This window comes from Sinocyclocheilus anshuiensis, unplaced genomic scaffold (genome assembly GCF_001515605.1).
Source record: "Sinocyclocheilus anshuiensis isolate Anshui unplaced genomic scaffold, SAMN03320099.WGS_v1.1 scaffold41, whole genome shotgun sequence".
Lineage (NCBI taxonomy): Eukaryota > Metazoa > Chordata > Actinopteri > Cypriniformes > Cyprinidae > Sinocyclocheilus > Sinocyclocheilus anshuiensis.
Window position 1 is genome coordinate 835,720 of NW_015539849.1, and position 24,941 is coordinate 860,660.

Consider the following 24,941-nt stretch of genomic DNA (forward strand, 5'->3'; position numbering starts at 1 on the left):
AACCAAGATGTAAATGAGTTTGATTCTTCATTGGAACAGATTTGGAGAAATGCAACATTACATCACTTGCTCATTAATGGATCCTCTGCAGTGAATGGGTGCCGTCAGAATGAGAGACCAAACAGCTGATTAAAAACATCACAATAATCCACAAGTAATTTGCATGACTCCAGTCCATCAATAATGTCTTGCGAAGTGAAAAGCTGCATGTTTGCAATAAACAAATCCATCATTAAAATGTTTTTTTTTTTTTAAACTGTCCATAATCCATAATATTGTGAAAAAGCCATTTATTCTGAATCAGGAGAGAAATATGCACAGATCAAGCAGCCTAGAACAGTTCTAAACAAATATGTCAGTGGATTTTGATGTGAGAGGACAACAAAGGATGGTCTTTTTCACTGTAGGAAGCATTATTATGGATTATAGACTAGTACTTTGGCCAGAAGCAACAGTTTAAAGTTAAAACACTTTAATGATGGATTTGTTTCTTGCAAACATGCAGCTTTTCACTTCATAAGACTTTACAGGAGAGTGTGGAATACTGGTGGATTGTTGTAATGTCTGTATCAGCTGTTTGCACTCTCATTATGATGGCACTCATTCACTGCAGAGGATCCATTGGTGAGCAAGTAATGCTAAATTTCTCCAAAACTGCTCCGATGAAGAAACAAACTTGAGTTTGGCTTGAGGGTGAAATTTTTGGTTTTCAGCAAATTTTCATTTATGGCTGGACTATTCCTTTAATGTGGACAAGTGCTAATTGTGATCCAGTCACTACAAATGCATGTTAATAACAGGTGTAAAGAAGGCCGCCTTTGAGTCACTTATCTAGACACTTACCATTGAATTCTGGAAGGACAGAATAATTTTTGAGAAAATAATTCTCTTAAAACTCAATTCTATGTCCAACACACATTGTTGAGAAAGCGAATCGATCAAAGTCAATTTACAAGACCTTCCACCGCTCCTCTTCATCTAGAACACACACACCTGAGGCCTTTTAAAAATATACATCACATTTATTTCAACTGTTACAGACCAGCTTTGCTCTGTCTACAGAAATGTTTGGGCATGACAAGTTGAGTCCAAACCCTTTATCTCTGGTTCGTCCATCAGTCCCCCTGTTGCCCAGCAACCTTGCTAGTTCTCAAACCCCACCGATCGTAACAAAAATGAAAACTGAAGTTCAAAAACTTGGACGCAGCCGACCAAAACACACCACTGTTCCACTTTTTTTTTTTTTTGTTTCTCTAAAGGTAACACAATGTACAAAAAGCAAGTCTGGAAATAGTAAGCTTTTCAGCACTATAAAAATGTTTTTTTTTTTTCTTTGTTGTCTCCACACTCTCCACATGTGAATAAGAAAACAATGCACTTATTTCTACTGAGCTTACTCTGCGTTTGCTTGTTGGGCAGCCAAAGGGTCAAATGGATGCAGTAATGTAACAAGGGAAGCCACAGCGGCACAGAGCAGCGGCCGGCCTCAGCAGCTTGGAGCGCTGTACTGGAAGGCAGTCCCTAAAAAAACATCTTACAGTTTCGTGGAGATTTTAAACAACTGTCTCCACACTTTGTACAGCATGATACTACAATGATATCCCAAACAGAAATCTGGAAACAAATATGCCCAGAAAATAAAAACAATGGAGTTGTCTGGATTTGGAGGCATTTCTTGATGCTTGGAAAAGAAGCGCTTCCCTTTGGCTGGCCCTTAGGTCCTGCTGATGGTACAGGCCAAAGCAAGCAGTCTGTGTGGAGGAGGAAGAGCCCATCCCCTTCATACAGGGGTGGCTGGGAGTGGTCATTAGAAGGAAGGCGGAGGGAAGGTTTAAAGGAACAGTACATGACTCAGTAGCCTCACAAGGGAAAAGAAGGCACCATTAATGACAGGAAAAGAGCAGTCCATGTCAAGCTTGGAGGCAGATTCTGGACAGAGAGCTGCCCACTCTTCGCACGCACTCCTGGAATTAAAAAAAAAAAAAAGAGCAAGAGAGAGAAATTAGATATCTATGCATTGTAACATCAGTTTACATGATGCTCATGAAAACAGTATATACTGTATATTTAAACTTTATAGTTGAGACGTAACAAACTTCTTTTTGTGAAATGTTTAGTTTCTTAACAAGAAAAAACAACAACACACTTTTGGTTACATCAGAGAAACCCCTTTAACCAAAAATATCTACTTAATTTTAAGTTTTTTGGATTTTAAGTTTAAGTTTAAATCACATATTAGCATTTTCACAACAAACACAATATTTATTAATTATTTAAAATTATTTACTTTTTGATTATTTAATTTTGATTGTTTTTATTTCTATATTTTTCATTTATATGATTTGTACGCTTCATCAGCTCATGAACCATAGACTTTTCTCTGAAAAGAACTCTCAGTGGTTCTCAAACCCCAGTTTCTGTTAGATTTAAATGGACAAAAAACACTAAATTATTAAAACTTTAAGAAAAATTAAAATTAAGAAAAAAAAACCTAATAATAAATGAATACAAACTCTACTAAACTCTACTATAATATACTATACTAAATGTTATCTCAATTTTATTAAAATACCACTGGTGGGAGATCTTCAATATTTAAACTTTACATTAATCTTTAATCTTTCACGTTTATTGGTGTTCACAAACCAAAAATAAAGAGTGTCATTCAAAGTGTGCACACACTGACATCACTGTAGTTTTCAAAGAAACAGTTGGATATGAGGATGGAGTATCAGCTACTAGCAACAGCAAACAACAGACTCAGTGATCTGTATCAATTTGAAAGTGACTTAAGACTGAAATTATCTAAAAACAATGCTTGAATGGAGTCTGGGCAACTTTAAAGAGGTTTGAGCTGTAATAACTGCAGAAAGTTGTGGAGAAGTAAAAGGCCCCACAGAGCTACTTTGCATGCACTATAATTACACACACATAGCAGAAAGAAAATACAGGTCTTGGGAATAAGAAACCAAAAACGAATTTAGTAATATTTGCTCTAAAATAGCCCACTAGTCCTAGTAGTATAATGATGGTAAGCTTTAAATTTGTCTTTCCTTTTGAGAGTGGAGGAAAACTTAATTGGCTGTGTTGGTGTGCAAAGGGAAGGTAATTAAAGTGGAATTATGTGAAAGCAGTATACTGCCATATGTACACATCCTCAAATCTGAAAAACCACCCAGTGAATGTGACCCGAGCCATCGCTTACCTGAGGAGGTGAGCACTCTGACCTGAGCGCTGGCGGCTCCTTCACCTCCTTCACTGACTGCGCGCACCTCGATGATGTATGTTCCCCCCTCAGGTAGCGTCAGGACGACGGCTGAGTTTGGAGTCCTCATGACTTGGCTGTGGCCCCGTCCCTCTTGACGCAATAATACCTACAATGGAAAAAAAAAAAAATCAAAAAAAATCAAACATGTGCAGTGATGTTGTGTTTTACTTTACATCCACAGTATCTGTGCGATACCGACCTTGTACCCAATGACTTCTGACTCGTTGTCCCTTGCTTTCACTGGATCCCAGGATAGAGAAACATTGTTTCCCTCCTGAATCCACATCAGGTTGCCTGGGGGTAGACTTGGGGCTGAAAAGACATAGTGAGAGAGAGAGAGATAACCAAACAGTAATATAAAAAGCTTATTAATAAAATTAAGGTCTGTAATGAACAATAATCATGTTAAATGTAATATACAAACTATTATCCTCCTCTCAAGACCTATTTCATCCATCCTTCAATATGCTAGACAGCACTTTGTTGACAGAGTGTGCAAAACGGTCACAATGCACCAAGTTTCCAGCAACAAGCCATTCATCTGTCTACAATGAACCTCGAATTGTTGTGTGATATGACAATCACATTAGAAGATACTGAATTTGATGTGTGATGAGCAGTCATGCAGAGTGGGGTTTTTGCAATGAGCTACTAATGGAGTGCTGCAGAGATGACATATTTTGTGTAGGCCAAACCCAGAAATGAGCACTTCTGGTTACATCATCCTGAAGTCAATGTTTTTTTTGAATGGGGTTTTTGGTTAAATGCCTGAAATCAAGTCTGTGGTTAACAAGCTCAAGACATTTTACGTTTTATTCTACATAATATACATGAAATACATCAGTGATACCACCTTGTAATTAAACACCAGTTGCAAACAAATATGTAAATGGGACTGCAGAGGTTGTTGGACACATTAAATTAGCGTTTTACTTCTGGCGAATGTATTTAGGCTTTAAAATTCATAAAAGTTGTGTTCATTTGTGAATATTATCACGATGAACAAAACACGTAAGATTCATAAACTTTTGTCGGTCACAGAGCTTATTTTCTGCTGTAATCCACAAGCCAATGGAAAAATCCTATTGAGTTCTTGTCAAGGGAACTAGGGTGATGTGGGTTGGCCTACAAAAATACATCATTGCAGCACCATATGCATACATATACCTATTCTATACATTATTGACTCGATACACCTCTTCTATGAATCTGCTTTTAATTTCTAAATGAAAATTAATTTCAGTATTTTCTTGGCAGTATACAGTTGAAAATGTAAGGATGACACAACTATTCTGAAATTATAATGAAGAAAATAAAAGCCTCGTTAAAGCAATGATTCTATCTATCTATCTATCTATCTATCTATCTATCTATCTATCTATCTATCTATCTATCCCCACCCACCCATCCATCTATCCATCTATCTATCTTATTATTTTTTTTAAAGGAAACCTTGAGTAGTTGGCATAATAATCTTTCATTATTATGTCTTGACTGTGTCTAGGTCAGTAAGTCTCTTAAAATATCAGATAATTTGGTCTTTTTAAGACAAGGCAAAGTTAGTTCACTAAAATATCATGTGGCGCATCTTCACTAAAAATATATATTTATGAATTAATTATTCATGATATTTGTAAAAAAATATTGTATTGTTAAAAACATATTTTCAAACTTACTGAAAATACTGATTAAGTGTATACAGTTCAATGTATTTAAGGTGTAAAAAATGTTATTACTTTTTACTTTTTATATTTTTTTGTCACTTTTGTAGAAACTGGTACAACGTTTTTTCAAAATATAAAACCAAGAGGAATACAAAGAGTACATTTCTAAGAGCTTTCAGTTTGTGTATTTATTCATTCATTCATTATTGGACAGTTTTCTTGGATCTTGGACAGTCTTATTTGTCACTGACGCTTTTTTAATTTTATAATTTATAATGCTTCCAAAGGAGTTGTTTTAAGGGAACTCACCATTTTTCTTAGTGTTGATCTTGATGGGTGAGCTGGCTGGTCCTTGACCGACGCTGTTGAATCCCTTCACAGAGATCAGATACTGCATGTTTCCCTCCAGCCCCGTCAGCAGCATGGTCATCTCATTCCCCGTCGTCCTCTTCTTCTTCCCTGTCTCCTCCTGCTCCACGTCTTTCCAGAAGCTCACCTGTTCCCAACAAGACAATCTGTTTCACTTTCTGTCTTTCATTTATTTAAGAATTTTTGTATTGAGAAAGAAAATGAGACTGAGTTGCCTCAATAAATGAAAAAGTGAGAGTTGCCAATTTCTTGTGATATTGTGTCATTTGGTTTAAATAACTGTCATATATTTTGCATGAAGGGCATAATAGGCGAGCATGTAATATCTCCCTGTGATGAAATACTTTCTCACTGGAGGACACAACTGTGTAATTTCACTGCAAAACAATAATTTACTTTATTCAGAAAGCATAACAGTTGCAGAACTGATTAGAAAAATAAAGGGTTCACAATCATATATGTGCCTCTGTTCCAAAACCCGATGAGCTGTCTTTCTGTCTACTGCCTACATAGGCAGTTGCCTTCTCAGACAGCATCCTAACCATCATGCAACCTCATAAGTGACTGTTTTGGAACGATCTGCATAGGCAGCGATTGTCATACACTGCTCCTCAGAAGACTTGACTTTAGAGTTGTACTGTTAGCATTTTGTTAAGCTAATAACACGATACTTGAATGAGCTTTAAGGGGTCATGAACTGAGAAAATAAAATTCCCTTGATCTGTTGACATGTAAGAGGTCACCGTACTATAAAACATCCTGCAAGTTTCAGAACTCAGAACTTTCTTGTTAGTCTAAAAACAGATTATATTGAAGCCAGTCTACCAAAATGGCAGGTTGTGGAATGTGCCACTTTTCCTCCGCAGAAGAAGATCAACGCCTGCTTCAACATCACTGCCTGCTTAGCCCCGCCCACCGATTCACACATGTAATGTAAATAACGAGAGAGGCAAACGCAGGTCTACGCAGAAACCAAACGATAACGATTCGTTTACAAACAAGAGACAATTCGATGCAGGATTTTCAGAAAGACTGAAACTAAAAGACGATGCGGTGCTGACTATATTGGATCCGACAGTAATGTCGCAACACTGTGTGAGTAACTGTTTTTATTATGTGACTATATAGTTTTTATTAGTTTTTAGTACATTAAGTTAAACTAAATTACAAGTAGAAAGGTGGAAATATAGCTGAAATTAAATTTATTTTTATATTTTATATTATTTCAATTAATGTTTATTTTTACAAAAATTCTTTCAGATCAAAAGAAAAGCATTTATTTTAAATAAATTGTTTGCAACAATGTAAATGTCTTTACTGTCATTTTTGATCAGTGAAATAATCCTTGCTGAATTAAAGTGTTAATTTCTAAATAAATAAAAATTCTTATTGACCCTTAAACTTCTGAAAGGTACTGTAGCACACAATCAATCAATCAATCAATCAATCAATCAATCAATCAATCAATCAATCAATCTGTGAAATAAAATGTATCATGGTTTCCACAAGCTCCAAATCAGCATTTTATAATTATTTCTGAAGAATGACACTGAAGACTGGAGTAATGGTTGTTGAAAATTCAATAAATATTAATATTAGCTCTCAAACATACACAACTGTTAGCCAATCATAGCAGTGCGCGTTTACTTCTGAGTCTACAATCTGCCACGCCTATTCAAACAGAGTGTCCTGATGAGAGGGGGTCAAAACAGGACAGAAAATAGCCTAGTACTTCTAAATTATGAGGTTTTTCGATGTAAAAATCTTGATGACATTATAAATGGACCTCAGAGAACAGTACAAAATATTTAAAAAAGGCAGGTCATCAATCAATCAATCAATCAATCAATCAATCAATCTGTGAAATAAAATGTATCATGGTTTCCACAAGCTCCAAATCAGCATTTTATAATTATTTCTGAAGAATGACACTGAAGACTGGAGTAATGGTTGTTGAAAATTCAATAAATATTAATATTAATACATTCATATGTATTAAATATACATATTTAACATATTTTAAAATATATTTAAGTATAAAAAAATGTAACATTATGTAACGATAGTGTTTTTACTGTAATTTAGATCTAATGAATGCAGCCTTGGTGAGCATAAGAGGCCTCTTTTTAAAAACATTACAAAATCTTACTGACCCCAGACTTTTAAACACTTTGTATTTTTTTTTCAAAACATTAAAGTCATATTAATTACATATACACAATTAATATTTTTCTTACATTTCCACCATACATGATGCTGTCTAGGTAGGTACCAAACCATTTATTCATTCATTTCTCCCTCTCTTACCTCATATCCTTGGGGTTTTCCAGGGCCAGGATTCGGCGGCTTCCACATCACTTTAATTTCGGAGGAGGAGATGGCGAATGCCTGCACTTCTGTAGGAGGCTCCCTGGGTTCTGCATTTAAAAGCAGAATACTTCAGATTTCATAACAAATAAAACACATCACAAATCATACACTCTATACGCCTGCTTGATGAAGTGTTTGGGATATATTTCATCAGTATCTCTTATGTGTTAATAGTCAGAGCGAAGAGTCTAAGCGAATGTAAATGGTAAGTTGCGAAGCCCTGTGATCGTGAGGGAGAATCCCGCTGTGAGACTGAGAGGTGACAGAGACACAGAACATCCATCATATTAGCAGCAGTCACAGCAAACGCCACTCACACGGTTGCCATAAAATCAGCCTGACACAGTGTGATCACACACTGAAACTGTTTGGTCCTCTTGATAATTTCTGTGTGGGCAGAAAAGTTCTCAAAGGCTCTCAAAGGTATTTTCATAAAACACACACAAAACTGAGATTAAGCAATTTAAAGGGATAGTTCACACCAAAAATTAAAACGTTGTCATCATTTTCCCATCAAGTGCAACACAAAATTAGAAATTCTGATGAGTTGTGCTTCAAAAAGAATACAAAAGTGCAATAAAAGCAGTCTATATGACTAATGCACCATATTCTAAGTCATATGATTGACTGAATTTTAGGCCATTATTAACTGAATTCCCTCTAGTTCTCCTTGTCTAATTTGAATTGATATTTTGAATCAGATCTTGTCAGTAAAATCAGTTGATCTAGTTCACAAATGTGACTAATTCGGTTCTCAAGTTCAACTCACTCAATGATCCCATCGAAATGGTTCACCAGCTTCAAAAAAAGGAAGAAAAAAAAATGTCTAGCACACGTTGTACTCTTTTTTTTAACCAATCACAAAGAAAAAGTGACTTGGTTAACCATACAATCAAGATATAATTGTAATGCATACCCTTGTGTAAACGAAGTGTGCTTAAGTGTATTAAATGTGCACTTGTAATGTACTTCAACTCTTAGAAATATAAAAAAAACCCTTGGAGATAATATAATATTAATTAAACAAAGGCCACTTAAGTGTAGTTAAAGAGAGTCCACTTTAATTTAAATGTTTCTAAACACACTTTAAAAACATTTAAATTAACAAGTGCACGTTAAAATAAAACTTTTTATTTGACATTATTAGAAAGTACATTTTAAATTATTGTTTTTATTCATCTTTTGTCATGTTTTAATGTACACTTACTGTATTTTGCTGTGTTGACTAACATACTAAAGCACATGTAAAATATTGGATTATAATTTTAAATGTAAGTGTGTTATTTGTAGGGCTGGGTATCGAGTTCGATACCTTTTAGGCACCGACCGAATTGCCTCGATACCATCGAGTATCGAAAAACGTCTCGTCGTTTGGTACCACATTTCGATACCTAAGGGGTTAATCTCATCAGCGTCAGTGAGCCAATAAGCCTGCAGCACTAGATGGTGTGTTTGACTAGAAGAGGTGCGACGCAGATCGATCAGTGTTTGACATCCGCGAAAGCGATTCGAAAGCGCACGGAGCAGTCTGCTCTCTTCAGCTTTCGTGGTACTGTAATACACTGATCGGTCTGCACTGCACTGTCGGTGTAAACACCTACTAGTTTACACCGGTTACACTCAGAGATGTGGCGCACACGTGAGGCTGTAGTGCTAATGCGTCCCAGCCCCCTTAAATGTAAGGCTACATTTACACTGGTGCGTTTATGTTTTAAAATGAAAATGATCCTCGTCATACTGCAAAACTCAATTTAAACCACCATCGAGTGTTTGTAATAACTTCCGTTTGCCGTCTAATGTTTTGGCCATGTAAAGTTCCTGAAATAGCTATGTTATTTCCTCTGAGTCAGAGCAGCGATCATGGGAGAAAGAACACAGGCAGACAGCGCTGGAAGCTGCTAATGCTCATCAGTAAATCAGTGGAAAATGAATAGAAATCATGATTCTGTCTGAGCTATGGTTTTTAAATTGAACACGCACTAGTGTAAATGTAGCCTAATATTTGTAAACTGAAGACTATTTGAGCTTTATTAAAACTATTTGCACTGATTTATTGTGTTGGTTACATTTTGCTCCTTTGTGCAGTGTAAACTCAGAGTCTTTGAGTTTCTATAAACATCAACAAGCTGAAAAATAAAACCAAAGTTTTTTTTTTTTTTTTTAGATAATGTAATCCTGTTAAAATTGATTTCATAAAATTGGTATCGAAAAAGTATCGTTCAGGAACCAATATCGAAGTCAAGGTATCGGTATCGATATCGAAAATTTTTGAACGATACCCAGCCCTAGTTATTTCATAATACCTTTAAAGAGAATATATTTTATATGTACTAAATTGCAACTTCGACCCTAACCCTAACCCTAACCCTTTCATTACAAATGTGTAATTACAAATATATTTATATAATACATGACATACAAGTTTCACCAGAAATACAATTAAAGTATTTATTATTTAGTATTAAAAAACAATAAATAATTAAATGATATTATTAAAGAATACATTATTATTTATTAAAGTTTAATTTACCTTAAATGCTTGTCAGACATTTGTCAGTAGCCTACACTTTAGCCATATTTCAAATAACTATGAAATTACATATAAAAATGCACTTAATTACTACTTATGTGGATCAAAAAAGCACTCCAATGTTCAACTTGCATTTAATATAAATATAAACTAATACATTTTCAACATTTTCAGTTAACTATAAAACACTGTGAAATTACATATAACATATACTGAATTCCTATGTGTGTGAGCCGAAAAAGCACTCTAAAGTGCATTCTTTTGTTCTTTTTATTTTATTTCCCTAATAAGTGTTCTTTAATATATATATATATATATACACACACACACACACACACACACACACAAACTAAAAGTTATACTAAAATGTATTTGTTTTTCACAAGGGTATATAATGTTTGCTCTCATTGTGTGTACTGTATTTTGACAGTTGGTTTTTGCATTTTGACTTTTACACTTTTATACTGTAGTACCTGTATCTCAAAATATGGACACAATATCGTACAGTACATCCATCCACAGCCCTGGATTAGCTGTTGTGTGATGTACTTCAAAGTTCAAGAAACTCTGTCTATACTGTTGAGCCGCGCGTTATTGAAGTTCTAGAAGGCAGCAATAAATCCCATCAATCAGAGCAAGAACACATCTGACCCTCACCTCCCTCTGCAGAGAACACAGTAACCACCTCGCTGAAGGGCCCGTCTCCTTTGTTGTTATACACCCCCACCCGCACCTCAAACGGGGTGAGAGGGGGGAAGGTCTCGTCTCTGTATTTATAGGTGGTGGAGTCTGCCGAGGTCACCATTTTCTCTTTCCATCCACGTGAGCCATTGGCTCGGAACGCCACGATGTAGCCGAAACCTTCTCCATTTTGGAATTCTTCAGAGACGGGCTGAGGACAAAAAATAAAGAAAATTCTTATGAGCTCTGGATTCATTTCCAGGGTGATAATGTTTAAAAGTCACACTTTTTACACTAATTCTTAAAATATCGCTCAAAATATCTGAGTTTGCTTAAGGAAAAAAAAAAAAGTTCTCTGCAATGGGATTGGAAATTGGAAAAGGATCCTAATAACACACTGCCAGCTGAGCTCGGAGAAATGAGGGAAGGGTAAATGGCAGTGCAGCAGGTTATTTATGAAGAATTTTGTTTGATAATTATCAGCCCTCAAGATGTAGTCTGGCCAATTATTTGACTCCAGCACAATCCTGTGTAATGTAAAAATGTGGCTATTTTCAGGTCAGATTAGATGCTGACATCTTAGGCAAGTTTTGCATTATTTTCATTTTCTCTGCTGGTGCTAGTTAAAAATAAGTAAACTTCAACTCAATTAAAGTTTCAAATTCAATCATGTACCCAATTAACTGTGTGGAAACTGAATGTTAAAAGCATATTATGTTAAAGAGTCAACACAGCAGTGCTGGAACAAAGACATTGACATCTGAACTTTTAGCTCTGATATTAATAATAATTACACCTTTCAAAATATCAGAGCCATCGTTCATTTTATTACTATGTTTAAGTCAAACAGTAAATCAGAACTGAGCCTGCTTACAATACATCCTTTCTTTTTTGTCATGAATTTCTTTACTTTATCAACCCCTCCCCCCTTTAACCCTTGACTCCATTCTTGTATGTAATGATAACTTGTTACAATACTGACGGATTAAATCATGGCACGTTCTAATTTGCATTCGTTCGTTCCTTCATTCATTCATTCATTTTATTTTTCTCTACTGGGGTGGGGAGGTTATTCACAGTAATTCCATAGAATAACCCCCCCCCCAGTACATATTTCATAAAGAACCATTTTTCTTAGCATGAAGATCATTTTACTAACCTAAAGAACCATTTACACTATATTTTAAGAGTGTGTTTCACTCTGAAATGTTTCATGGGATGCAAATGCCATTTGATGTTGACTTGATGAACTTTAAGGGGCAATATTTGCCCACTAGAGGTAATTGTCAGGGGCATTTTACCTTGATCTAAATAATAATCCAGTAATTAATTTTTCAAGAATTATTCTGGACAGTTTTGACATTTCTTTTTCTTTCTTTTTTCTTTTATTTTATGTGCCTACATGTCCCAACATCCTATTCATTTCATATACTGACTAGCATATAAGCTAGGTTTAAGCTAATTATTATAGTTTAGTTAATTATATATTATTAAATTACTTCCCTTTAAAAGAGACTCTATAACTACTCAATGCCTTTTATGTGGCGGTTTACAACACAGGTTAATTTTACAACCTGCCCAATATTTGGCTGAGCCACAAAGCTATTTTTTTCCCCCACCATACAGCTTCAAAAACACAGAGAAGCTTTAAACGTATCCTATAAATAATTTCAATCTCCATATTTTTCCAGTTAAATGACATCCTTTGTTATGTCGGTTCAGAGAAAGAAGCAACACTAAATGGCACAGAATTACATCAAAATGTCAGAGAGTCCCAAATGAATCGGGGAGATTTTCAGTTGTAATGAAACAGATCACTTGTGAATGTCAAGCACTTTGATTGTGAGCCTGAACACATCAATTAAAGATGTGCTAATCCAACACATCCAAGCATACAATGAGAGCTCGCCATTGTTCTGTGAACCATATCATATGTCTTTTCAAAGGGCTTGGTTCAGGCCCTCAGGTAAATAAACTGTGTGGGTGATGGCATTTCGTGAATAACGAGTCAAATATCAATTAATCTGCGGTGTAATGGCGGTGTCTCTGGAAATCACCTAGTGATAGTGAATGATGAATGCTAATACTCTGCTCTAGATTGAAGTCCTTCAACACTTCACTGATTAAAATGTATAGTACCAATATATTATTATTTATTATGCACCTTTTCCCTGTGAACCAGTTTTTCAATGTTGCTGTGTACAATAAAAGTAGTCCACTTAATCTTGTGAGAGGAAAAACATACATTTCTTTACTTGCTGAAAATCTTTCCGCTCCAACACAAATTTCAAATATGATATGAATGCTGCACATTGACAATGGTGTATATCATTTTGCTATGCTAAAGCACCCAAATTATTCTTTTTTTCTGAGGGTTGAGTAGAACTCTTTTGTGAACAATTTACTGATTCAAATGGTTTTATCTACCCAGTGGGGTGGTAATGAATTTTTTTTGACTGACTCATTAAAAAGATTCACTTTGTAAGAGTCATTTGTTCATGAATTTTACATCGCAGCGCTGTGTTTGCGGCTGTGTGCAGGAATACCTGGTGCTCCCACTTAAGATGCAATTAAAAAATGATCTTACAAAATCATATCTGATAAAACTGTGTATGGACGCATTCAAAGTTTTCCAGACAGCTGTGAATGGTGACTTTATTCTACATTAAAAATATCACATTCTGTTCTACATATTAAGCAGAATGGACTAGGTTTGCACTGTGTACTGGTGCTATGATAGTGTTACTTTGCCCAAGCTTCAAAATACAAGTGGTGGCCAGTATTTTCCAAATGAACTCTGCTGAGGAGTGACTCAGATTCAGCTTTGGAATGTATTATTTGAGTCCAGTGGTTTAGGTGCTATTCACACAGGACGTGACACAGAGCGAACAGAAGGAAACAACACGGGCATCTAAAGGTGAACTCTTTTTAATTTGACTCTTTAATCAAAAACACAAACATTTAACAGCCAAATATGTCTGTCTTATATATCCCTAAATTAAAAATACCGAAAACAACAACACAAGCACCTCCCATGATGAGGTGAGTGCACTTTAAAGAGATTTATAATGCTCACATTCATTAATTAGATTAAACTTCAATTTTAAGTTTTGGCTTTTAAAAGTCTCCCTTCAGTTTTCTGTGAAAACTGCATTGCAATGCTGTGTGAAGTGCATAAATTGTTCAGAACTATACATTTTTTAAATAATATTGCAATGTAAAAAATGACCCTGTCATCACAGGAATAAATTAAGTTTTAAAATAGAAAACAGTTATTTTAAATTGCAATAATATAATTTTGCATAAACTGTAAATAATTAATAGTAATAAAAGGCCCTGAAATTAAAGTGGTCATATGACGTTGCTAAAAATAACATTATTTTGTGTATTTGGTGTACTGCAATGTGTTTATGCAGTTTAAGGTTCAAAAAACACATTATTTTCCACATAATGTACATTGTTTCTCCTCTATGCCCCGCCATTGTAGTCTACTCTCCCAGGTTCAGGAAACAGTCCTCCGTAATATGTGCTGCACACATCTGAATATTTGGGTTGTACTTTTCTGGAACAGTGTTGTAAATACAACTTAACCATTGATTTCAAGTTGTGTCCTCTTTTGGAAGGCCAAACAAAGTAGTTTCGCTTTCACAGCGAAACACACAGTCTCCACGACATGGCGGCGGCAACAATACTACAGCGAGAATCAAAGTTGCGCCTTCTTTCTTTGCGTAAACATTTGGGCGGTGTTATGCAAATCTTCCCACACAGTGACGTAGACATGTGGGGGAGTGTTTAAACGAGGCGTTTATCGTTAATATCTCTTTGGGTTTGTGACTTTAGTCTTTGCAACTTTAGGGATCTTATCTATACACGAACAGCTTGTAACACTCCAAAGAGAAAGGGAAACTTGAAATTGCATCATATGACCCCTTTAAGACACATCCAAACAATAATAGAGAAATCGCACTAATATACTATTTGATGTTGTGATACTTTAGCTAGTATAGTACCGTGAGACACAAAATAGGTAGTATTGACTACTTGTTTTCTCTCTCGCCATTTTAGGACTTAAAAATTAGAGTAAGCAAATTATGAATTCTTTAAGATTTCACTTACACACGCAGTTGCCATTACTACCATGCAATTATAATGCACTTCTCCTGATACATCTTTTATTTCTAGCAGAACATTTGCTCATTAGCGTGAGTAATAACAATGTGGTTAGCATTTTGCTATGCTAACACACCTAAATCATTCTTGTTCTGGAAGGTTGTATATGTATACAGTCTGTTGTTCACATGAGTTGATTTTGCCTGTCCAGCTGCTGACAATTTCCTTGCTGCTTTTTGAGGTTTGACACTTGCTTGATGTTTTTCTGAGGGGGGAGTTATCAGAGTACGTCTGCGACACCTGCAAGACATTTAACAGAATGGAATGCAATCTATTAAGGGAGATAGAAATGTAATTAAAATGTAAGCCGGTGGAATTAAATCTTGGGCAATTTTAATAATTGACGAACACCTGTACTCTCCTCTCTTTTTGGCAGCGAATCTGTCCGTCATGCCAAATTTTGACTGATTTCCACCCGCTTCTGAAATTATCACGTCCCTTGGCGGCAGCACCCAAAATAAGATGCAGACAGATGATGGAAGAGAATAGGCTGTACCTTCACACAAAATACTTTTAGAGCTACGGCAGTGTAATTAACTCACTCTAGTGTTTCTAGCAATTGAATTAACAACCCTTGAACCAACATTATTGGTGATGGCTGAGCCTTTCTTCATCGGACGATTAATAAATGGGCATTTAAAAAAAGGAAAAATCAGTTCTGCTACAAAATGAAGTGGAACATGCATCTAAAAAGACTGTTGGGCGAAGGAGTGGCACCCACAGTGCAAATGGAGTCTGCTGGTGGTCTGATATCGGCATGCATGGAGGACTGCGGCAGACATCAAATAGGAAGTAGGGCAACTGTAATGGTCCAGTCCATTGCTCCTGGTGCCCGTAATACTTTTTCTCTCTCTGCAGACACTAATGAGCAGACAGGCCGAGCTGTTTAGTCATTCATCCTGTTTAATAAGCAGCTCTCGGCCCAACCACCCTAGTCTTCCACAACCGCCCAGAGATGATTGGAGAGGCAGCACAGCAGCCAGTTCACATGCCCCGAATGCCAAAGTAGCACCGCATCTTCCCATATCCGCCAGTATTGATTGGAGATGCAGAGCCAATTCAGTGGTTCTAAAGTGGTTAATTAGGACACAGATAAACAGGGTGGAGCTAAAATAGAGCTATATGGGATTGTGCCAGAGAAGAGGACATTAACGTTTGCACAGTGTTGGGGGAGGCTACGTTCACACAATCTGTTTTTTAGGATTGACGGTTGTGTTCACTAACAGGTGTGATTCTCAAATTTCCTATTCAGCATACAGTAGATGTGACCTGAATCCTGCATGAATTATCAAAGTCAAGCCTTTTCTGTTCTCCCAGTGGTCAATGGTGACTTTTGGTCAGTTTGGTTATAAAATGCAGATCATCACATTTTTATGTGCTGCGGCAGAGTAATCTGAGACAATAATCAATCTCACATATGGCATTGAGAAGTTTGATTCAATTGAATTCCGGTTTGTTTGCATGAGGAATCAAAAATAAATGTTTTACAGGTCAAATAAATGATTAATGATTAATTTTGATCCATGTGTTCCTTTTTAGAAGCTAAAGGTAAATTACGTTGCTTGAGAATATGATTTGAATATAAAACAATGTTTTTGTTGATTTCTAGTTGTATTTATTGTAGTATTAAGGTCATTTTTATGGCTGTATTCCTTTCTAATTCAAACATTAAAGCATAGAGCTTTTATTTTGACAGAAAAACGCAGGGAGACCTTAAAGCTTCTCTTTTGTTGACAACAGATTTATGAACGATTGTCATTACAAATTTGACAAGATGGTTGGCACGTTTTAATTTTCAAGTGCATGTTATAACCGATGCAATCTCACAGCATCTGAAGGGATCCAGTTGACGTGGAGCAACATTTACAGCAAACCGAGCTGCTCTGGGACACTGAAAATAGTGGATGATAATAAGCTGCCAGCTTTTAAAACAACATACCGTATATCACTACATTGCAGCCTTCGTGATTTGATCACATAACTAAGCCATATCATGTTCTCACAACCATGTGTTGTTAGAATTCATTAAAAAATGTTGCCAGCCAATACATGTAAATTGCAAATTTAAGTTTCATATAGTCGCCAATGCAGATTTTTACGTGCATTGGCGCTTGGTGAGTTTAATGTTGGACCTTGAGTAAAGTAATAACACACCTTGCCAACAGCTCTAAGTGCTTTGTTTAAAATTCGAAACCACTGACAGTTTTAAATATGGTGGGACTCTAATGGTTAATGTAAAGGGTCTGTGCTAGAAAAGGGTAAATTCCAAGTATGGGAGACTTGGTAACTGAAGTATTATTCAATTCATAAAGCTGCTCAGTCACCATTATGTCCTTGAGTAAAGCACTCGGGCTCCGGGGGGACAGTCCAATTAATGCGTTGCAAATCGTTTTGGTTTAAAAGCGTCTGCTAAATGATATGTAATTTAATATGATGTACAATGTGTCTCAAAACAGCACCTGAAGCTCCTGTCAGGATACCTGCTAGTTTGTCCCTTAAAGTGATACAGCAGTAAAGAATTAACGCTTGAGAAATCTCCAGTGTGTTTAAAACAGGCAAACATTAAACTCACAATGTGTTCACAGCTCTAAGCAACATCTAAAAACCTTTCTAGTGTATAGATCTGCATGTTGTGAACGCGTTGAGGGCTTATAATTGAACTGTCATTGCGAAAGCAAAATTAAAACTCTGATTATTCTGTAGTTACAGTGATAACCTCCTCAAGGGGTTATAAACTCAGGAAGTCATCATGGTAAAAATATTCCATTGCATCTGGAATGAGCCTTATCGTATTTAATTTCTCACTAAGGTATAGTTCTGCTAATATGAAAGTTATTTGCCTGGTGACAAGTTGGGGCCCGAGTATTTAATAACTGCAAGAATATCATCACTTCAGCGTACATCTGTTCCTCAATTCCCCAGTTAATCGCACCTTTAACTGGCTTCATTTGGAAACTTTTTTTCTTGTCTTTTTTTAAAACGTGTTTATGTGCACAATAACTCCCCTCACAGCAGTGCACAGAACCAAAGGTGATCTGTCCATTAGCATACTAGAATCCTCTTCACACAGTACAAAAAAAAAAAAAAAACCTGACTGGATGTTGCTGCAGCATTGTATAATTTCAGATAACAAACAGATTTCCCCCCAAAAAAACACCCAAGAGCTCTGAAAATTCAAGGTTAATGATCATTTTTCATCTCTTGTCTGACCATTTACATTTTTTTAATAATATATGGCAGTGACCATGACTGTCAAACATCTAAAAGGATTAAGGTGTAACAGTATATTCATTATATTCAACAGTTTATGACTTGTGCACTATATGTCTTCTGAAGCCATTCGATATGCTGCAGCTCTCAAATTTCATTCTCCATTCCACATATTGGAAAATGACTGTCATATTAGATTACAATATATTTGATAACCAGTCATGTATTGGTGTCACTGACATCGAACCTGGCACAGCTCATGAATGTGTATTTTTAATTTTGCTAGTACATGAATGAAGCGAGATAAGGCAACAATACTACTTTATATTTTGTTTACATAAAAGACTAGCAAGTGGTACTTTAGCAAACTTTTAAAAAGAGCACTGACTATGTAAATAATACACTTTAAAATACTATACTTAAGTTAAAGAATTTAAGAATTCAAAATAAGATATTTCGAAGAATACTGGTAATCAAACTGTTGCTGGTAGCCATTGACATCCATATATGGAAAAAAAGGTCAATGGCTACCAGCAACTGTTTGGTTACACACATTCTTCAAAATATCTTCCTTTGCGTTCAACAGAAGAAATAAATTCATAGAGGTTGAGAATAAATTGAGGGTAAGTAAATGATGATAGGATTTTCGTCTTTGGGTGAATTATCAATTTAAGTGGTCTTTTATTTCAATAATATTATATGATCTGCAACAGTTTTTTTCTTTTTAAACAGATGTAAGAACACTACAAGTGCACATTCAATGCTACATTTGATGAAGACCTCCATGACTGTTTAAGAAAAAATATGCACTATATAATATGAATGTGTCTAGTATGAAAGGAACTATAGGACATACTATATCCGCCATGTTGTCATTATTGTCGTGAGACTTACAGCATCAGTTGCACTGCTTCACTGCTTCCGTAGCAGGTCATCCGAGTACGTTTTGCCTACTTTTTCCCCAAATACTATGAATTTTACCTGCTATACAGTAGGGAAGAAGGCATTTTCGGATGCAGGGTGTTTTTAAATAATTTTAAATAATACATGCCGAATTCACAGATCACTCTCTAGCAAATGGGCTAGATGGCCTCAAAGCTAACAGACACAAAACTCAAATTTTGATTTTTGGGGATCTTTAATTAATGGAAAGCTTTTTGTGTGACATGTCCTCAGTCTACAAACCAACATAACTTTACATAAATAGATGAATGAATATGTATAAATGACTCGTCAGCATTTACACATAGTCAATTTTCCTATTAAGCCTATGTCATGTTAATAATTAGAATAAAGTAAGGCTTGCAAAGTATTACAAATGTCTAGCAGATTTGGAATAAAACTGCACCACTTCTCAGTCCTTTTTGATTCCAACAGCATTCCCACAAAGCACAAAATATCATTTAGAATATAGTCATTCATCTGTTTTTATAGGGTTTGGGACTGTAAGTATAGCAATCCTTCAATAGGCAAATTGCGATGGTGGCAATTATAACGGGATACAATTACGAACGCTCAAGTCAATTAGCTGCGTGAATCTATTTGGCCAGGAACTGCAAGTCTTTTATGCCATATGCATTAGCATAGCAAGAGTTCACAGTAGGGAGTCCATTATGCATGCTGAGTGCAAACCTACCTCCCAGGATATGACCAGCTCATGCCTGCGGCCATTCCCCCCTCTCACGTTGGCAGGGGCTACTGACGGAACTGCAGACACAGAAATACTGCAATGTAATAGTGCATTATATTATTAGTTTAAAGTTTCTATTAGCTAAAATCTCTATGCAAAAATGTGAGTGGTGCATTGCTTGTTAATGACTACTAATGATTAATTAATGCTTGGCTCTCAAAAAAGAGGAGGAAAATTCACTCTATAGGTGTAACTCTCAAAACCATAACCAAGAATTACTCAGTCGAGAAACAATATAGCACTCACTAAACACATCTGACAGCTTGAGTCACACAAACAAACACAGAAAATAAAGAGAAAAACGGGAATAGTTCAACCAAAACTGTAAAATACGATAATTATTCAATTTTTGAAAATCACTTATTTACTCGTGTAAACAAATTCTTAATTGCAAAGGCGTTGTTTTGTGGGATAATAAATTAGACAACAAAGGCTTATTGGAAAAAAACGTGCTTCTACCTACATTTTTATTTATTTATTCTACCTAACTTCTATTAATTTTCACACAAATAACGATTATTTTCATGCAGTTCCTTGCACAATACTTTACATTTACATTATATTTATGCATTTGGCAGACACTTTTATCTAAAGTGACTTGTATTGCATACAAGGTAGGCTATACTTTTTATCAGTTCTTGCTATATTGCCGTTGCTAGCGGCATGTTCTACTGTTTGAGCTACTGGAAGGCAATACTATGGTATGACCTCTAAAACTATTTTCTTATAGTGGATGACTAGTAAACTAATACATAATGATGTTTATATCACATAATCAGCTCCATATGTATGGCTTTTCTGATGTAGTAAACTTGCTCTGTAGCTCACCTGGTATAGCAAGAGACCAAGGCAAGGCAAGTAGATTTTAGGTGGAGTTTAGCATAGGTGGTATGTTTTTTCTTTTTAAGTAATTAACAAGCGCTTTTACTTTCTGGCACCAATCACCAGACATTTCATTTCTGAACTGCCACAATACTCTACAACACCCAATGTAATAAAATGTTCCCAGGTTCACGTTCATCTGTTTGGGTTAAAATTGAACACGCTTTTAGTGCAACTCACTGTACATTTAACTTTGAAAGTGTAGTGAAACTCGCAAGAGGCAATGCAATATTTTGCAGTCATTTCACCACATTCACGTTTTTCCAACGAAGCTGGGTTGAAACGAGATATTATTGAACTTTTTCATACGACAACAGTTCAAAGTTTGGGTCAGAACCAAATTTAGGTCACTATTCATGGAAAATCTTCCCATACGTTGCAGCTTGCTGATCTTACTCATCCTGCACATTTGAAAAAATGGCATTTTGGCATCAGTGATGTCAAACGTGGTATGGCACGTTGAGATGCAAACATTATGATCTTTTTTTTATCTAAACGGATGATAGAATAGATCATTCTCATTAGGGGTGGGCAATCTGTCAATTTTATATCATAATTGGTCTTGAAGACGCCAACGACCTACTTTTCAAGTGAATCGTAGAGATCGTGATCTTTTATGTCTTCGTAATAATGTTAAAACTACAGTATTAACTGCTTACTAGATAACTGTGACTGGCCAAATTCTATCACGCGTCTCTATTATGTATCTTTCATGCCTGATGACGTATTTGAAAACACTGAGCAAGCAGTAGAAGTGTGATGAATCAAATCTTAGTTTCAGTTTCGATTTTAATAAAACTGTCATTGTGCTGCATGCCGTTCCTTTCATTTAAAGCGGTGTGCTTTCGCCACTCCTTGAAAAAGCAATGTCCAAATTGGTCAAATCATGTAACGTGACTCTCATAAAAGGTAGTCTACAAAGTACAGTGGGTATAGAAAATATTTTTTGTTTTATCCAGCTGTATTTACTCATTGCAGCTTATAACATCCAAGTGAAAGACATAACACCAACATGTCAGAAAAAAAATTAAAAAAACAGAATCACTGAGTTGGAAAAAGGATCACCCCCTTGTGTCAGTATTTTGTTGAACCACCTTTTGCTTTAATTACAGCCTTTAGTCTGTTGGGATATGTCTCTACTAACTTTGCACATCTAGACTTTGCAATATTTGCCCACTTTTATTTTGCTTTTAGTTGTTTTGTCAATTTCGAAGCTCAACAGCTGCGGAATTATTACTGTATGGAAAAGTACTCTGTGAAGGTTTTTCACATTTTTTTTGTTTTGGGCTCCACGGCTAAAAATAACAAATGAATGGTGGCATATGATGACAAACTGCAATAATTCAATCGGCTTTAAATAATGATAAAAAAGTAGCTGTCATCATATTCCTATTTTGGGACATTCTGTTGCTGCATAATCAGGCAGGCCTGCTGAATGTGTTTGAACCAAAGCATGTTGAAGCGAGGGTTTTGTTCTCCGTAAATAGAGAATTCTGCAGCCTCTTTGCCTGAGGGCACAAGTGCCTTTCTGCTTCAGCTCAAACACAAAAACTTGTTTAAATTCATGTAAGCGGCTTATTTTCCACTTCTCCAATTAAAATAGAACCAGGGTCACCCTGGATGTTCAGATGGGTGACGGCAGTCGTAAAAATGTGTCACAACACGCAGCTACACAATCCCCCGAGTGGAGGATAAACGAGGCTTGAGAGAAGACTGTTTATTTAGATTTCTGTTCTTTTGGAGGACATTTAGCTCAGTGACATTCATGGGTGAATGAACCAATGACAGATACCTGCTTCCTTAGTGCGGACTGCTCTGGAGGGGATGCTCGGGTCGCCTGTGCCTATGCCGTTCGTGGCCACCACCCGAAACTCATACTCCACCCAGGGGTTGAGCTCCACTGCCATGGCGGACTCCATGTTTCCTGTCACCGGGTCTGGATCTGAGAGGGATGTGAAGCACAGAGGAGAGGTACCAAACCAAGTGAGGAATCAATACAGCTTAAAACACAAGCAAAGATTTAAGATGTGACATCTACTGAGACTAAATCCTACAAGGAGGCTTTTCAAAGTAATGTAGAATGATATAGTATGCTTGAGCTAAACACAAACTGTATGTGCTATTGCCCTACACCAACCCTACCCCTAAACCTACCCCTTACAGGAAACTTTGTGCATTTTTACTTTCTCAAAAAAAACTCATTCTGTACGATTTATAAGCTTGTTTCCTCATGGGGACCTCAAAAATGTCCTTACTATCCTTGTGGGGACATTTGGTCCCCATAACGTGATAAATACCAGGTACACACACACACACACACAGTATTTGTGTGTACATTTTTTTCTACATTGGTGGGGACTTAAACCTGAATACACACCAACTCATGGGGACTTGTGTCACCGTGGGGACCTAAATGGAGGTCCCAATGGGTACAGAAGCTTATAAATCATACAGAATGAGTTTTTATGAGATTGTAAAAATGCAGAAAGTTTTCTGTGAGGGGTAGGTTTAGGTGTAGGGCGATAGAAAATACAGTTTGTACAGTATAAAAACCATTACGCCTATGGGGAGTCCCTACAAGGATAGTAAACCAGACCGGTGTGTGTGTGTGTGTATGTGTGTGTGAGAGAGAGAGAGAGAGAGAGAGAGATAGAATTAAGCCTATTTGAAAAAAAATCCCATTAATGTAATGTGAATTTAACTTGTAATTACTGTGAAACAACTGTAATAATAATAAAAAAAACTGCCTAGTTTTATTAAGTTGTAGTAAAATCATCAAAAATTAAATTCAGTAAATGGACACTGCCATTTTTGTTTATCGTTACAGTAATAAGAGTGGATATTTGTGCATTAATGATGGCTACTGAAATTGGAGAGAGGGGTTTTAATAAGACTGATTCTCCAAAAAATATCACAATGTAGAAAAATGTGAATATCTCTGCAACCTTACAAGTGACTGGTTTAGAACAATGTAACAACAGTGATACTATATTTTTCTTTTAAACCAGCTAAACATAAAGCTTTACATTTCTACAACAGCGAGGAATTCAAAATGCTTCTGATTTACAGAACAATTTCAACAGCAATACCTGTCACAGACGCTGTCTCTCTACAACTCAAATTTTTGACGGCCATGCCTTTGTGAAAAAGAAGTGTGCCTATTGAATGTGCACTTCTAGTGCACTCCAAACTTAAAAAAGAAAAAAAAAACTATTTGCATATAATATAATATAAACTATACTTTTAAAATGGCCCTTTGTAATAACGTCAAATTAAATGTTTTACTTTAAAGTATATTTTGATATACATTTTTTTTTTACATTTTAATTATCTTTTGTCATGCTTGAAGGATGTGCTGTATGTACTCTTATCAAGTGTGTTATTCAACGTTACAACTAGTGTAATTACAGATACATATGAAGTTGTCCTTAAGTGCTACATAATTGGGTCAACTTAGCACTCTAAAGTTCAGCTTATTGCATTTAATATAAATTTACAATATAATAGATTTCATTTCATTTCAATTAACATGCAGCTACAGTAAGTATATGAAAACATTGCATCAGTTTGCACTTAAGCATATTCTTTTCAAGTATATTATTTCCATAATATGTACTATTTTTAAAAGAATGCTGAAGTATACTTCTTTTTCACACATATCCAGTGTATTACAGCTTCTGTTGTTTCTCTGTGTAATTGAGCTTTGAACAGGAGATTGAGAATTGTTTCCATTGCTTCTAGTAAAGTGAATTTGTCATTTTGATTTCACTCATGGTTTGCTCAAGTCAATACATAAGAGACACCAGCCACAAGATTGTGTTTGCCCAGAGGACTGGCTCCTCATTCTACACACCTCATTTCAGTCCAGGCACACACTTGGCAGAGGACCAAACCTCTGGGCTAAATTCTGTCTACAGTTAAGGGCTGTACATAACCTGTGGGACCACAGCCCTGCTCCAGGCGTGAGACTGTGAGATGATAAACTCCCAGATGCTCTCCACAAAATTCCTTAATTATCTAATTATCTATTATCTATAAATTATCTATCTATCTATCTATCTATCTATCTATCTATCTATCTATCTATCTATCTATCTATCTTCTTTT

At 36.0% G+C, this 24,941-nt stretch overlaps 1 protein-coding gene across 1 annotated transcript in view; it reads right to left on the reverse strand.

The window, feature by feature from the left end:
* Positions 1-1,099: 1,099 nt before the first annotated feature.
* Positions 1,100-24,941, reverse strand: part of LOC107684615 (contactin-5-like) — a 132,102-nt gene continuing 108,260 nt past the window's right edge. The window contains 8 exon segments of the mRNA XM_016480915.1: positions 1,100-1,964; positions 3,206-3,374; positions 3,468-3,580; positions 5,242-5,428; positions 7,609-7,718; positions 10,859-11,093; positions 19,899-19,969; positions 22,627-22,776. Coding sequence (XP_016336401.1) covers positions 1,861-1,964; positions 3,206-3,374; positions 3,468-3,580; positions 5,242-5,428; positions 7,609-7,718; positions 10,859-11,093; positions 19,899-19,969; positions 22,627-22,776 — 1,139 coding nt within the window. The 3' untranslated portion in view covers positions 1,100-1,860.